Source organism: Sturnus vulgaris, chromosome 19 (assembly GCF_052056855.1).
Source record: "Sturnus vulgaris isolate bStuVul1 chromosome 19, bStuVul1.hap1, whole genome shotgun sequence".
NCBI classification, from domain to species: Eukaryota; Metazoa; Chordata; class Aves; order Passeriformes; family Sturnidae; genus Sturnus; species Sturnus vulgaris.
The window spans coordinates 987,606-1,004,011 of NC_142261.1; the positions used below are offsets into that span (position 1 = coordinate 987,606).

Here is a 16,406-nt window from a genome sequence, read left to right on the forward strand (position 1 = left end):
TGCAAGCTCCACTCTCAGTGATTATTTTTTAGGCAAGAGTGCCTTAATGATCAGACTATGATGCAAATTAGGGCTGAAGAGGTACCGGGCACTTTGTTTCAGTTTCTTGCATTAATTGTGCAGCTTCAGCTGATGTTTCCCAAGGGGAGGAGAGTGGAGCCAACACCCCAGAGCAGGGGGCTCCTGCCTTGCTGCTTTTATCCCATTAAATCTGGTGTTCAGCACAATAAATCCGATTTACCTCTGCAGCTCACCTTGACAAGCTCATTCTCTGCCCAGAGTCAACAAAATAAACACTTGCAAATTATACTTCCAAATTCTTTATTACAACTGATGCTGCCTGGAGGAATTTTGTCCACGTGAAGTTTAGTGAGTGATGCAAAAAGAAACAATTTGGCATCAGCAGAGACTCGGTAACAACAAATGATTTGTTTTAATTGTGACAGAGAAACATTTCCTGAACTGTTCCCCACTTTATCTAACACTAAACAGTTTTTAATGCCAGATCTCTGACCTGTTGAAGTACATCAACACAAAATGCTTTCACTGAAAGGAAAAGCAGGACTGGGAATGGTGAGGATTATTGCAGTTCTCTAGCACGATTAGGAAACATTTATAAATATAAATGCATATATTTAATACTGTATTACCCCCCCACAGAAACATACCCACTGTGCTGCTGCCAGCTCCTTCATTTCCACTGTGAAAGCCACTGCAAACCTGGTAAATGCACAAAAATAGTTGGGATCATCTGCTTCAAGTGTTTAAACGGTTTTTTTTTTTTAAAAAAAAGTGCTTCAGAAAAAAATCTTGATAAGAACTAAGATCAGAGGCTTATAAACCTGATCCCAGATGAAAGACAAAGCAGGATTTCCACTTGTTCCAGCAGAAAATCGTGGTTAAAGCAAGAGCAGCTCCTCAGGCTTTACAGCTCAGCTCTTGGCAGGTGAAGGGAGAAACCCCCCAAGGATGGGGATGTAGCCAGATTAATTAATTAATTAATGGCCAGAGCTGCAATCTGGATTTCCTGCTCCTTTTCACACCCAGAGCAGCCAGGAGGGAGCTGAGCTGCATCTCCCTCCCGTGCTGTGACAACACCCGGTGCCACCCTTTGCAATGAGCCCAATTAAAATGAAGGTTTTTAACCTTTCCCCACTGCTCTCAGCCCGTTCCTCACAGCTGGACACATCTGGGTGCCTTTGGGAAATGTCAGCAGTGGGCTGGCCCCGTGCACAGCACAGCAGTGACAGCATTTAAAAAGCAGCACTGATAGGAAAAAAAAAAATTTCATTTTTGGGTGTCCCAGCACAGCCAACAAAAAGCAAATTGCTCAACACACTCGATAAACGAGTTATTGCAGCTGGGACCTTGGTGTAGCACCTGGATGTGAGATGTTTTTACCCAGAGTGAGGAAAGAGCTCCTGTTCAGGCTGGGTTTTAATCTGGTTTTTAAGCTGTCATGGAACACAAACACAGGCTTTGGGTGTTCTCCAAGGGAACCTCGGTGTTAACTGGGCCATTTCTGCACACTCTCAGTCCTGTGGAAAAGAAAGTTGGAATGGCTCCTGCACACTCCTATTAAACACCTTTTTTAATTACTTGATATTGAATATAAAAGAGAGGTCATCACTCCTTGCACTGCTGGTCCAGTGCTTCTTTTCCATGTGATTTCTGACCTGTTTCTGTCCTGGGCCAAACCTCTGACACCTTAAAGGTATTTGAGATAAATCACAGCAGCCCCAACCAGGACAGAGCTTCTCCACTGGAGATGTGATGTCATCATTTGAGGCCATGAAATCACAATCATTCATTAGAATTCCCAGAAATGCTGAATTATATTTAACTCCTGCTTGTTGAAACAAACCCTGTTCCCCTCCATTTGTTCTGTAGGATCTGCTTTATGGCAGTGCCATGAATTTCACACACACAACTCGACAGCTTTAAGGTTATTAAAGCCTTTGCAAATGTTTGTTCTGTCAAAGCTGCACGTGCTCCCTCCCCAGATTTTGCCATTATCCTTTCAATATATCACATTAACAAGCAGAAAAAGATGTTGCTTCTAAGTCTACAAAATACTGCTCAATAAGAAAAAAAAAAAAAAAAATACCCTAGAGGAGTACAAGCACCATTCAGAGGAATTTGATTAAAAATGAAACACTCATAAGGCTAGACAGTGTTCAATAGTTTGTTTTATGGAATGTGGTGGGATATTGTACTGGACAAGTAATCTACAATTCATGATGCTTTCTGCTTAGAACCCTGCAATCAATAAAGAAAAGAAAAAAAAAATCAATGTTTCTTTTAATAACTATGCAATGAATAACACCAGTGATGCTACAGCACAAGAGGTACATTCAGAATAACTCCCAGAAAACTGAGATACTTTTCCTGTAGCAGAGAAAATATTGTCAACTGCATAAGGGTGTAGTAATACATTTTGAAATATCATAGATAATTCGAGCTATTAAGGTATACCTCAGGTTCCCAACTCAATATCATTAAAAAACGTTCAGTAAAGCACAGTTTTTGTATTAGCTGTGCTTGTGACAGACAATATTTTAAACAGAGATGGATTAAATGGACACAGAAATTGTTTTTATGTATTTCTCATTTTGCACAGTGCTGAAATTTATCTGACACTTTAGATGTCTTTTTCTTTTCCTTCAGACCTGTTTAAAGAATAACTTCTGATTACTTGATAACAAAGGTAAACAAGCACATAAATTTTTTTCCTGAGTGGAACCTTAAGCTGCTTTCAGCTCCAAGTCCCACAGCCACAAGCACATGCCCTAATGATTTTCCAATGAGAGTGATTAAGTGCTGTCTTTAAAATCTGTTTACTTACCACATTTTATGGGGGATTACAGACAGAGCAGCACATCTCTGCCTGTGCTAAGTGAGCCAATAATAGCTGGAAAATAGAGTGGTATCAGCAAGGATAAAGCAGGAGAGAGAAGCCTGGTGCAGATCCTGCCTGACCCCAAATCCATCCTGCTCTGAGCAACAAGGAAATTTCCTCCCCCACCATGGCCAGGATCAAACACTGCTGAAGTCAACAAACCTTTGGATCAGCCAGGAGAAAAACTCTCATCCGAGGATGTTGAAACTATGAGAGATGTTCAAAAGCCTTTTTGGTTTTTAGTAATTTCCTGTGGTTTATGAGCAGTTCTTGATCTACATTTGATGATTACACTGCCATGTCACTGGAACTTTCCAGACTTTAAAACACCCTGAAATCACTCTCTTGTCATTTCACCTAAAAACTGAGAGAATTTGCTTAAAGCCTTCTTTCAGTCTCTGCTTCTTTGCTCATGGACTCAGAGAAAGGATCACATTAGCAGGAGAAAAAATAAAATAAAATTTTAAAAAAATCTGCTTGTACTTGAGGGATCAGCTTTTCATTCTGTCAATAAGCTGTGTGAGAGGAGCACAGGAAACAGAAAACAAATAGACTGCACACACACTGTGTTTGCTGATGAAACTGTTCCACTCCCACCACTGAATCACAAAGTAATGGGTAAAGATCACAAGGATTTCATGGAGTCTGCTCTGTCTGCTGGCCTCCACATCTTCCAGTGATTCCAAGTGTGCATGGAAACTTCCTAAAGGATCTGCCACACAAAAAAATGCAATTTCCTGTCACAAGTCTTTCACCCATGCTCTTACCTGGCTTCTTCCAGCACTGCTCCCATTACCTGGCACTTCTCCTTACATTTAATGTCTTCATTTATATCTGTGCCACCAAAGATGATCCCAAAAGGAATTCTGCTCCCTGCAAAGCAATGAGAAGTTGGCCAACATGTCCATGGAATGCCCAGGAGTGAGAAAGTACATTGATAATACTGAGTCACTTATCTGAGCAAAAATCTTTGGAAAGGAAATCTGGAGAAACTTGAATTTAAATTTTTTTAGCACCCTAGCCCCCCCCCACAATAACTCTGCACTTTCACAGGACACCAAATCAAATGGGAAACAAAGCATGTTGATAAAGGCAGAAAATGCACCAAAGACTTCACATTTGTATTTGAAAGTTAAGTGAGCTGTAAGATCAGGATTTATTAGCATTGCTAATCTCCTCATTACTAAATGAGAGAGCAAGCAAAAAGAATGAAAGACTAATTACCATTCTGGTTAGTCAGAATTTCCTTGGCATCTGTTGATATTACACTCCAGTGTTTGCAGGTGAAGGAATTAATGTGCACTATCAAAGCACCACTGCCTCTAATCTTCAAGAGACAGACTGTCTGTAACACCATATAGAATACCTATCACCTCTTTAAGAAATTAAAAAGTGAATAATTATTATGTAATCTAGTACGTGTGTTGATCATGTAAACAGAATTTCCAGGATGAGGCCAGACAGATCAATAGTGTGGCAGCAATGAGTATGAGTGCAATCACTAAATTACTAAATTTCTAAATGTTCCAGGAGCCAGGAATTCCTCTGAATCCCTTTTGTCCTCCCAGAATTCTGCAGTAACTTTTACACTTGGACTGTGATCATCTCAGCAACATTACTGTTACTGCCTTGCCTTTCAGAGATGTTTGGGTTTTTTTCCCTTCAGTTACTGCAGATAGTTTTTAGAACAGTGGAATTGATTTATTTAAATTCCTGAGCTTTTGTAAAGTATCAGGCTTTTCAGGTCACGTGGAATTTTGAAAAGCAGCAGCATTTGGGCATTGCCATGCACGTTAAACTCCAATAAAATTTTACTCCAATAAACAGTTAAAATTCCACTTTATCTTTTGTTCCTCTGCAAAAATCCCAGCAAAACTCCCCAAAAAATATGGTTCTCAAACTTTCCAGAAGCCTCTTCCAAAACAATTCAACATCTTGTCAAAAAAACCAACCACCTCCATGTTCCAACAAGCCCTTAATCCATACGTTTGCAGGGCTCATTTTACAGATTTCTTTTGTATTTGTATTTTAGGTCTCTGCTGAAATCAGAGCCCCTTTGGAACAAAAGAAACCCAGGCAGAGCAGACATCATAATTCAGGCTTTCTGTAAAGCCACCAGAACAAACTGGGGGGGGCACTCCTGAAGTCTCCAAGCTCGCCCTGAGATCTGAGGGAAGGATGGAATTATGTGCCTTTGTTCCAGTGCACGGATTTATGCAACACAAAGGTGGTCTCAGAAAGGGATTCACACTTCTGCAATTTCGGTAGGTGACAGTGTCTGTAATTTTGGAGAGCCAGTGCTTCTAGTGTATCATTAATGCAGGCTAAAATTTTGTTCTACGTGGCTAGAGAGAATAGAAAATTTTATTATTTGTCTGATAACATCCTGTCTCCTGTCTCCAGTTTAGCTGACAGCAATGTTATTTCATGTCGAGAAACTCTGACTCATTTTTGAGCAGAAAAATCAAATTAGCCTCCCTTCTTTTTTCCATTTGACCCCAGCTCTACTTAGCCAAGTCATTGTCCTCTGAAAGACCACATTTGCTGAAAGGATTCCTAATGTTAATGTAATGCTCTTGTCTTGATGTAGTTAAAGTACTTAATTATCAAAAGCACTATGTGGTTTAAAAGTACATTTATTCCCTTCTCTCTGCATCACATCTCCCATTGAGACAGATTTTTGGCATTTCTGAGCGTTGGCTGAAGTGGATAAACAGAAGAAGGATATTTGTGGGTTTATACATTTATAGCCATTTATAACAGTTGGGATTCATTCTCTTCCCTTGCAGGACTTTTTTAGGAGATATTTTTAGAGCCAAGTAGAAAGAGGATTACCTTGCAGCAGTCTGCCTCCTTTGTAGAGGTGAATGGCCAGGGCTGCATCAAACTTCTCTGTGGAGATCAGATTTGCTATTTCAGCTGCACTTTCATACATGAAAGCATCTTTAAGGACACAGACATGACCTGCAGCTTGTAGATGATTCCTTCATTATTGGAACAAACAGAAAAAGAATTAAAAATTCACTATTAATGTTCCAGGTACACCAGTATATGAAGTAAGCTTAATAAAAAAGTTTTTCCCTAAACTTTGCTCTGGCTTTTAACTTGATGCCATTTTTGTTCCAGCAGCCAGGAACTGTTTACAAGGCTGGGTTTTCTCCTGGAAGGAATTTGTCACCTTCACCACTGTGCAGCCACAGGCACATTTCCAAGCAATGGAACACCCCATGGCCCAGGCCTGAGCAACACAACCTTGGAAACTTCTCTGAAAAATCAGAAGAAATTAAGTTTGCTCAGGACCCCTCCTGACTGATTCCAGCTCCTCATGCTGAAATCCTTTTTTTGAACTGGGTGTGTCTCAGAGATTCTCACACCTTTGTTCTGGAGAAAGGACTCCAGGTGAAGAGAGCACAAATCTGACCAGCTAGTCAATGCTATTAAAAATACAGAACATCAAAAATTATTGCATCAAGAAAGCCAGAGAGTTGCACTGTGTTCCCTTTCTGTTTGATTGTGGCCTCAATTTCTTCTTGTCTTAGCTCATCCATTTAGAAACCAAGCAAAGGAATAAATGAAGTATAAGCAAAAAACTACCCAAAAGTAATTGCACAAATGCCTTCACAGCCTGCTTTAAAAATCTCAGCTCCCAAAAGAAAAAACAACAAATCCAACAACAAACCCCTCACAGTGTCAGCTTACCCATTCATCTTTATATACAGTGGTTCCTCATATTAAAACGTTGATGTTTTAATTTCTTGACTGCCAAAGTCAAGAAACTGATTGATTACAGACAGCTTTACTCCTCTCCCTGAAACCAGAGCCACTCATCAATGTTCCCAAGAACATCAGCCAAAAAACAGGAGAAAAAAAAAAAAAAAAAAATAATCTGTGTCTGTGTCTGCTGACATGGAGTGTTTGCATTGTCAGTATCATAAAAACACCACAAGAATAAAACAGTATCATAAAACCACCACAGGAATGTTCTCTGCTTAGTCCATATTGTTGCAGTTGATTTATTTCTCATTGTGTATTAATTGTTCTGGCATTAAAATCCTGCCAACTCATTGACTTCCTGGATAATGTTGGCTTTCATTTCCTGATAATTTCATAGCCTCCCAAGAAATGGGATTTTCTGTCCTGTAGAAGTCAGTCATTACTGCAGAAATTGGTGCTAAAAGTGCTGTAAAATATCTGAAGGAATGTATTAGCACTGGATCAGAGAGAGCTCCACTGGCACAACATATGGTGCTGGATTTCTTCCTTATCCTAAAAAGAAACTCCTTTTAATTCCACCATTGGAAACAAGACCAATCAATTATGATAAATACTAATAAATAATAAAATACAGCCACATTTTAAGCTCCTTATTTACACTGCTGGGCAATTACTAACAGCAGCTGCCCCATGAACCTGCCTTCCTCTTGAAAGAGGTTTTTAATTTATATCTAAATAATGATGCCCAAATCTCCCAGCTGTGGAGAGAAAAATCTCTCAGGCAAATACTTGGGATTCTCGTGCATGTATTCCATAACTTCACAGGTGCTCATTAAATAGTCTAAAAGGTTTTTTTTTTCCCCCATCAGTATTCCAATTACCATAAATCACTATCATGTACAAGCAATATGTTTGCATGCTACAATTAATTCGGAAATAACTCTCTCAGGACATCAGGAATCAAGAAATTCAGCCAGGAATTCCAATGGAAAGTGGTTTTTTTTTTAAATATACTAGGGATGACTACTTCTCCTCCACACTTTCCACAGCTCCAAATCTCCCTGGGGAATCACAGCAGTTTCTGCAGTAAATAGAGAGGGACTCCCTCAAGTGTTCCAAGGCTCAGAAATTGTGCATTACCTCTACTACTTAAAAAATTTTTTTTTTTTTTACAGATTTTTATTCTACTCAGGAGCTCCTAAAAATTTGCATACATCTTTAGAAGGAAAAACAAGCAAATATTCCCAGAATAATTCCAATTCCCAGATTTAAAGAGGCCCTGAGCCCCTAAACATTCCATTGGGTTTGACATCATTAATCACAAGCTTCAAATTATGCACATATGGAAATACATGTGTGCAGAAGCTGAGTTATTGGGTAATATTTAAGCACTAAAACTTACAGGGCTATTTTCAGATTTTCTAAATGGCTTTTCATCTTTATAACCAAAAAAAGCAGCCTGTGATTTTCACACATATGCTGTTACCAAGGAACACAGATTAGACAGTGCTGCAGAGTTATTGCAGGGGATTTTTTTTTTTTTTTTTTTTTGGAAGACTGATCTGTGTGTGAAGTCACAGATGTCCCTGAATGACGCCAAGACACAGCAGACACATTACCCACATCTCTCCTCCTCCTGGCAAATGTCTCCTCACATTATCTTGCCATTCCATAAACAAATACTTTCTGAATGAGAAATAAAAACTAACCCAGCTCCTGCTGTCTGGGAACCCAAGAAATGCTCAATCTCAAGGCTATATTTTTCTCTCTATCACAGCTCTCAACAGAGGAGATAAATTCCCAAGTGTGTGTCTCCACAAACAGCAATTATTGCTCAGATCTGGAATTTGCCTTGCCATATTTTTTCCTTTCTACTGAAACTCTCACGGAAGCTAATGCCATGACTTGGGGAAAATAATATTTCTGAAATGGAGTTGAGCTGTCAGATCCCAGATTTTGGGTGGTTTTTTTAGCAGAAAGCATCAGGGAGAACTTTGGCTATTCAGTAAATGTGAAAGAGCATTTTTAGAAGTACATGACATTGCTCACTGCTTACACTGTGATATTTATACACACCTGAATTTTGGACAAAGTATTTCCCAGTCCCGCTCATTTTAGCGCTCAGGAAATTATTTTTTCTTTTGTTTGGTACATTTTTTATATCCTTTGGAAATCACAGAGCTTATAAGTGAAACTTCCAAGTGTGTTCTCTGGATCTATACTGTGTGCAGAGAGATCCTGCTAAAAGGTACAAGACTTTTCTGACACCTTTTCACTTTGAGATTTCTACACAAAAACATTTCTCCCTAACACATCTATGAAATACCAAATGATGTTTTATACAATGTTTAATTTTTTAATTCCCTACATCATTGATCACTACTTCTCACTTTTCCTGGCTAGCAGTCCTCCCTCCTGCAGCACGAATCTGCACTTCACAGGTTTTCATATAAGGAAACGGTTTTAGATTTCCAAACACATTGGTTGATGAGAAGGTACAGGAGTCAAAAGCCCGTTTATTTCTAAGGTATTATGGTTGTGAAACTTGCTGTGTTTGCTGTGATGTGTCCCTTACAGAAACATTTACATTCTAAATTTCAACTGATACTGATTTAACGGAATTACTTGCAGACAAAGAATGTTTGATTTCCCAAAAGTTCCTGGTAGGTGGATACACTGACACTTCTTGAATGGCACAAAATAGGCTTCACCCAAAAATATTAATTATCTCTTTCCCTCAGCTGTCTGTTCTGCACAGCAGCTGTGCCCAAACTACTGTTAAATGTATATGGCACAATTCAGTCATTCCACTGCCTCTTAGAAACCTGGCCAGACCTGAATATTCACAATTCCCACTGAAGCTCATCAAATTACAAGAGCTGAAACCCTGCTCGAGCTTCTGTTTTCTTTGTAAATTATCTTATTTTTTCATCACTCTTAAAACAACATGTCCTTCATTTTATTTCCCTCTCAAACATCTCCTTGAAGCAACATAGACAAATTGCATTGGCATGAGTGAAACTATGAATAAAATTCACTGTGAATCACAGAAATTCAAAATGTGAGCGAAGAAGATGGGGACCAGCTCCTGTCTGTGTGTTCTGAAGTCGCTAACTGAGCTTTGCAAGGACCAAAGAACTCTGCAAAGATTAAACCTTAATCTCATTATTAAACCTGTGCTATAAATAGTTCTGGCAGTGCAGACCATGGTGGGAGCAGCAACACTGAGGGCAGGCCCTGGAAATGATGGCAGCTCGTGCCAAGGTGCAGGTGAACACCTGTCCTGCAGGTTCCTGCTCTGGGAATGGCCCTGCAGAGCCTGCAGGGACCTCCCACACCTGAGCACAACCTGCAGGGACCCTCCCACACCTGAGCACAACCTGCAGGGACGTCCCACACCTGAGCACAACCTGCAGGGACCCTCCCACACCTGAGCACAACCTGCAGGGAGGGACAGGAGCTCCCACACCTGAGCACAACCTGCAGGGACCCTCCCACACCTGAGCACAACCTGCAGGGAGGAGCAGGAGCTCCCACACCTGCCTTAGGGACAGGAGCATCCCCTGCCCCTGGGAATGTTCTCCTGTGGGATTTTAACACTGGCCCACAGGGGAAAACAAAAAGAAGTGTTTGGATTACTGAATTTCTCCAATAAATGTCTAAGATAAAAACCAATTGCCAAGAGGAATGATAAGCGCTGTTGAATTTGTGTTTTTAATTCTCTCACAGTTGATTACTTGGAGATTTACAGAATAGCTGTCTCAACTGGCCAGTTAATGAGAGCCAAAACAATTTCTCCCTCTCCAGAAAACATTTACATATTGGCAAAATGGTTAATCTAAATCTTTCTGATTAACCTATTAATTCCAGATTTCTCTTCCTCCTTAGTACCAAGTAATAAAAGACAAACAAAACATTTCAAGGGGCAGGGAAGAATAATTTCTTTTCTTCCTTGACACTCTCTTTGATCTCATTTCTAAGGCTGAACAATGGCAGCCTAAGCAAAGGCTTTTGCTTAGTGCTGTATTCTTTATTCATTGCTCATATTTTTTAAGGTGATTAAAGATTATGCACACCAATAGGAATAAAGCCCACAGCACATTCATTATACCACTTGTTTTAGCAAGTTGATTTTTAGCCAAATTAGATTCTGGTACCTCTGTCACCACTTTCTTTAAACTCAGGAAATGAATATCTTATTTATGAAAAGATGAAGCAGTTATTGGAAGAGCTGTAATATCATAAACAAAGTATACATTGTGATATTAAGCCATAAAATTAATCTATGCTGGCAAGTGTTCAACCCGGAGACAATGTCATCGTTCCATTTATATTTAACCAAAAGTTCAATATTGAAAAAAATTGAACAAATAACTTCCTAAGCACATACACAGATACAACGGAAGCCAAAAAATTATTGTTAAAATAATTCTTTTAAAATACCAAAACCTTCAGCTTTATATCTTCAGTGCCTGTGTGAGTGACAGGACCAGCAGAGATGTTCTACCAGTACCTTAGAGAACAGAGCAGAAGCCTAAGGCTCTATTTGATATGACACAAGCAGTGTGAAAACTTAATGTCTGAGGATGTTTCTATGCATAACATTACATGTGAGATAATACCCAGACCAAGGTCAGGGAAAACTCATAATAGCAGAACATCCCAAGAGATTCATCCGAAGATAAACAACTAAACTGTGGGTGATTTTTAGATAAGACGAAACCAAATCGTTATTTCAGGCCTCAAAGGACAAAACCATTGGGAAATTATTTCATTTTTATAGCGCCCTATTTTTTTTTTTTTTTTATAGGCATCACAACGAAGAGCCAGCATCGATGTTCTCAGCCAGGTCCTTTACCTGCATCACAGAAGAAGTTAAGCGGGGACATTAGGAATATATAGAAAAATAGAAAATAGAAGAATAGAAAGATACAGGGAGTATTTTGGCGGTTCTGTTAGCCCGTGCTCCCCACGAGACCCCGCAGCAAGGGCAGCCCCGGGAGCGGCTCTGGCCGCTGCTTTGGGAGCGCCGCTGCCTCCCGACACCATCCGTGCCACCCTGCCCGTGTCCCAGCGCGGCCACCTCGGGCACCCACGGGCTGTGCCAGGGATGCAGGACACGCTGCCAGAGCTGCCCATCCTCTGCTAGCCCAGCACGCCGGGCACGGTGCCACCATCCGCAGCGGGGCTGTCCTCGCCGTGTCCCCACCGTGACCACCTCGGGCACCCACGGGCTGTGCCAGGCCACGCTGGGGACATGGTGAGCTAGCCTGGGCTAGCGGAGGATGGGCAGCTCTACCAGCGTGTCCACCTCGGGCACGCACTGCCCGTGCCGAGGTTGCCAAAGCACGCGGCTGGAGCTGCCCATCGTCCGCTAGCCCAGCGCTCCGGGCACGGTGCCACCATCCGCAGCGGGGCTGTCCCCACCGTGGCCACCTCGGGCACGCACTGCCCTTGCCAGGGTTGCCAGGGATGCAGTACACGCTGCTGGAGCTGCCATCCTTGGCTAGCCCAGCGCTCCGGGCACGGTGCCACCATCGGCAGCGGGGCGGTCCCCGCCGTGTCCCCAGCGCGGCCGCCGCCCCCCGCACACCCCCGGCTCGGCGGAGCCTCCTCCGTGCGGAGCTGGCAGCGCATGGCGAGCGGGCCCGGCCGGCCCTGGCCGGGCTAGCCAGGATGCCGGGCCAGCCAGGATGCCGGGCCAGCCTCCTCCCGCCGTGGCAGCGGCACTCACCGGATCCTGGCGGCCGTGGTGGCGTTGCCGGTGCGTGCCCGCAGACACGCCAGCAGCAGCAGCCTCATAGCGCTCCGAGCTCACCTGGCCGGTGCCCGGAAACGGCGCTGCGGAGCGGGCACGGCACCGAGCCCTGCGGGGATGGGCCAGCCGCAGCCGCTGTGCCCGGGCAGAGGGCACTTGGCTACCGAGCCGCAAGGTTTGGGTGGCCTCCCGCACCCTCTGAATAGCGCTGTGTGCTCTCGTTACTCAGGCACAGAGATGACGCGCTCACATCGCGGCCAGGAAACATTAACCCAAAGGGCCTCCCGAGAAAAGCATCACAGCCCCTGCCTCCCGGTGTCACCGTGAGATGCCTCGTGCCCAGGGCAGGAATACCGCTAGGAAAAAACCTCAGGGTGGATAAGATGCCAACCACCAGAACGGGCAGAGGGATTTGCAATAAGATGCCCAGCACCAGAACAGACAGAGAAAAGTGTAATAAGATGCCAACCACCAGAACGGGCAGAGGGATTTGCAATAAGATGCCAACCACCAGAATAGGCAGAGGAATGTGCTAGTCCAAAGAATAAAGCAATGGGATGGTCAAAGACCACGTCAGGAATCATATAATCACATAACGAAGCAGAGCCAAAGGTGTAAGACCAGGGGAAAGGTCTAGCAAAAAACTGCAGCAGCAGGTAAAACCCAAAGATACAACAAAACAGGCAAGAGAAAAAGAACAAACCTGAACTCTGGATGAAGGAAAACATATCCCACATTATCAAGCCAGTGTTCAGGATAAAAGAAGCCCACTCCACTCCCAGTCAGAAACAAAGAACACTGAGTGGGGCAGCAGGAAGAGGAGAGGCCACTTTAGGGAGCCCTGGGAGATTAATAGGGAGCAGCTGGCTGATGTAAATACCCACCTGAACTTGTTTCAACAGCTCGGAACAGTATTGAGAACAGGTGCAGGACATTGGTGGTGATGAGAAGGGGGCTGATTGCACAGAAAATTCAATTTTTTGCTTATAACCTGGTCTGATTGTAATTCACCAGGGGGTCACACAGATCCCAGCTTCTCCACAGGCTAGAGAAGACAAAAAAAAGTGGTCTTCAAAAATGGCAGTGCCTTGTGTTATTGTGGCCTAAATTGCTCTTCAAATTTCAGTGTCAGGTAGGCAGAGAAAAATATGCGACACGCAGAGGAATGTTGAATTTAATCATTCTTGGAACAGTGCTCCTTCCAATAATTTGTGTGGATTTCTGAGGCTAACAGGTGTTCTGGAATTGAGGGTTTAGAAGTGATAAAAACACACATTAGAGTGGGTTCTGGCAAACTGTAAACATTTTGGTAGGCAGGCTCATGTTTTGCTAACAAATCTTAATGCTGCAGAGCTGTGTTAATTGCATCTCACTGAGTTATCACTTACATTCAGCACAACATTATTTAAACTACTTCAAACTCCACTAGAACTAAGAATTTTGGCTACAACCTAGAAGAGCAACAAATCTTGCAGAAATACTAAAAAGAGGGTAAATGCTAATCTAAGGGTAGGCAGAACCAAACCGGTTTTGTCACCATCCTAGAAAGTGTTTCTGGTATGAAATCCCACTCCTGTCGAGATGTAGAGGGTTTTTGTCAGGTGCAAGGCCTGAAGCAGGGTATCTGACTGGCTCAGAAAGCCAAATTTTGGGTTAACAAAAAGCTGTCCATCACATTTAGTGTGCAACACAAAGAAGACAAAAAAACATTAAAGTAAGACAAAGCCTGCTCTATGAGAAATGAGGAAACTCAACCAGTCAAACGAGAAATAAAGAGGGAATAAAGGAAACATTCAAAGAGATCTTAACATTTTATCACTATTTATGGGAACTCTGGCTTTATGCCATACAGGCCTTGACTAAAAAAATAATCTGGAAATGTGCAGCATTGTGTCTTGAAAATATGGACATGCATTAATGTATTCCTTTATAGACACAGGTCAGAGAAAGGGCCATGGGTGTATCAGAATGAAGTTTTAAACACACTGTAGCTAAGTATTAAAACCTCCTTCCTAAGCTGCTGTAGTGCAAGAGAGAATGTTTGGGTTCTAATAGTAATTTGTGAATTTTAATGAGTACCCACATCTCTATACCTGAAAAGTAACATTTTAATGTACATTTCTCCTACTGCTCAGTATTGTTAGGTGTGGGATAAGTCAATACAGAAATCTCACCTCGCTCACCAAGGTAAATTATGAAGGGCCTAAAACATGAAAATAAGACACAATAGTACAAAATGTGCTTTATTACTTTGAGTCTCCAGAAAATACTACTAAACTCCTCAGAAAGTGCAAGCACAGTTAATATGACAATAGTGTATTACACCAGGAAAAGATGAAATGTAATTTCATTACAGAAGTGGTCATGTTACAGTAGTTCACAATGAGATGTCTGTACAGCTGGTGGCTTTTTCCTCATTGTCCTTTGTCATGAAATTTGTTAACTACTTAAGAGAGCAAATACATTTAGTGAGTCATTCTTATGGCATGTTATTTACAAAAGCCCATTATTAAATGAATGTATTTACTTTTACAAGCATCACTTGCCCCACTACCAACACTGCTCCAAAGTAAGTCATGCCTAAATATTTGGTATGTAACCATATGATGTCAATCAATTTAACTTTTTCACTGGAAACACAAAACCAGCAGTGTCTTACCCACTTTGTTCTGGCCAAAAATAAGGTTTTAATATCTTCTGAAGACAATTTCACACGTTCACAACCTTTACCTCAACACACGTGGAACTGCAGCACATCTCAAGGTTCTGATCTTGCAACCACTAATTTATGTTTTCCCATTGTAATCACATGCTTTGTCCCACTGAAATCAGAGTGTTTATTCTCCATAATAATTCCTGCACATCCTCACACCCAGCTCTGCTCCCACCCGAGTGACCCAGGCACAGCCTGAGTGCTGAGCCAGGCCTGCTGCTTCCAAATACATATAAAAACACACATAAAAACAAATATAAAAACAGCTTTTTACAGCGCATTTATCACCTTCTCCTTGTTGTGAGACTAACTATAGCATTAAATAACCCTGAAAAACCCCAAAGATGATTCGGGGTCTGGAGCATCTTTCTTTTTAGAGAACATTTGGAGCTGGGCCTGTTTCGTCTCAAGAAGGCTGAGAAGGGATCTCATTCATGCAGATAAATATCTCAGAGGCGGGTGCCAAGAAACTGGTGCCAAGCTCTTTTCAGTGGTGCTCAGCAACAGGAATAGAAACAATGCCCATAAACTGAAGCACAACAAGTTCCACCTCTCCATGAAGAACTTCTTTTCGCCAAGGATGGCAGAGCACGGCGACAGCTGCCCAGGGAGGCCGCGGATTCTGCATCTCTGCAGACATTCCAAACCCACCTGGACGCGTTGCTGTGCCCCTGCTCCAGGTGACCCTGCCTTGCCAGGTCCCTTCCAACCTAAAAAGTTCGGAGATTTTGTCAAAACCCATTTCCCTGCTGCAAGCCCCCGCCCGAGCGGCATCCCATTCAATGCGGGGAGAGAACGCTGGAAAGAAATGAGAGAGGCGCCGCACAGCCCGGGGTGTCCGGCACTGCCGGCCCATCTGAAAGACACCATGAGAGCCTTCCCCGTCCCCAGGCCGCCCTGACGGACACCCACAGGAACCTCCCCGCGGCCCGGCCGCCCTGACGGACACCCACAGGAACCTCCCCGCGGCCCGGCCGCCCTGACGGACACCCACAGGAACCTCCCCGCGGCCCGGCCGCCCTGACGGACACCCACAGGAACCTCCCCGCGGCCCGGCCGCCCTGACGGACACCCGAAGGAACCTCCCCGCGGCCCGGCCGCCCTGACGGACACCCGAAGGAACCTCCCCGCGGCCCGGCCGCCCTGACGGACACCCACAGGAACCTCCCCGCCGCCCGCCGGGTTCCTTCACGCCCGGCCCCGCCGCTTCCGCCACGCCGCGACCCACCCGGCCACGTGACGGCGGGGAGGGCGGAGTGACAGCGCCTTCGACCAATGGCACAGCGCCGCTGCCGGGGGCGGGGCAGGGGATCGGCAGACTG

At 43.3% G+C, this 16,406-nt stretch overlaps 1 protein-coding gene and 1 long non-coding RNA gene across 2 annotated transcripts in view; both read right to left on the reverse strand.

Annotated features, from left to right (window-relative positions):
* Positions 1 to 12,610, reverse strand: part of GLT1D1 (glycosyltransferase 1 domain containing 1) — a 42,012-nt gene extending 29,402 nt beyond the window's left edge. The window contains exons 1-4 of the mRNA XM_014887580.2: positions 12,348 to 12,610; positions 5,735 to 5,883; positions 3,667 to 3,772; positions 669 to 720 (exon numbers count right to left, since the gene is read on the reverse strand). Coding sequence (XP_014743066.2) covers positions 669 to 720; positions 3,667 to 3,772; positions 5,735 to 5,883; positions 12,348 to 12,415 — 375 coding nt within the window. The 5' untranslated portion in view covers positions 12,416 to 12,610. The remainder of the gene's footprint in view (positions 1 to 668; positions 721 to 3,666; positions 3,773 to 5,734; positions 5,884 to 12,347) is intronic.
* Positions 12,611 to 14,598: 1,988 nt separating this feature from the next.
* LOC148221610 (uncharacterized) lies at positions 14,599 to 16,325 on the reverse strand. Its single transcript, XR_015807694.1, has 2 exons — positions 16,243 to 16,325; positions 14,599 to 15,794 (listed from the first exon to the last, which is right to left on the reverse strand). It is a non-coding gene; the product is annotated as an uncharacterized LOC148221610 (long non-coding RNA).
* Between the last annotated feature and the right edge of the window lie 81 nt (positions 16,326 to 16,406).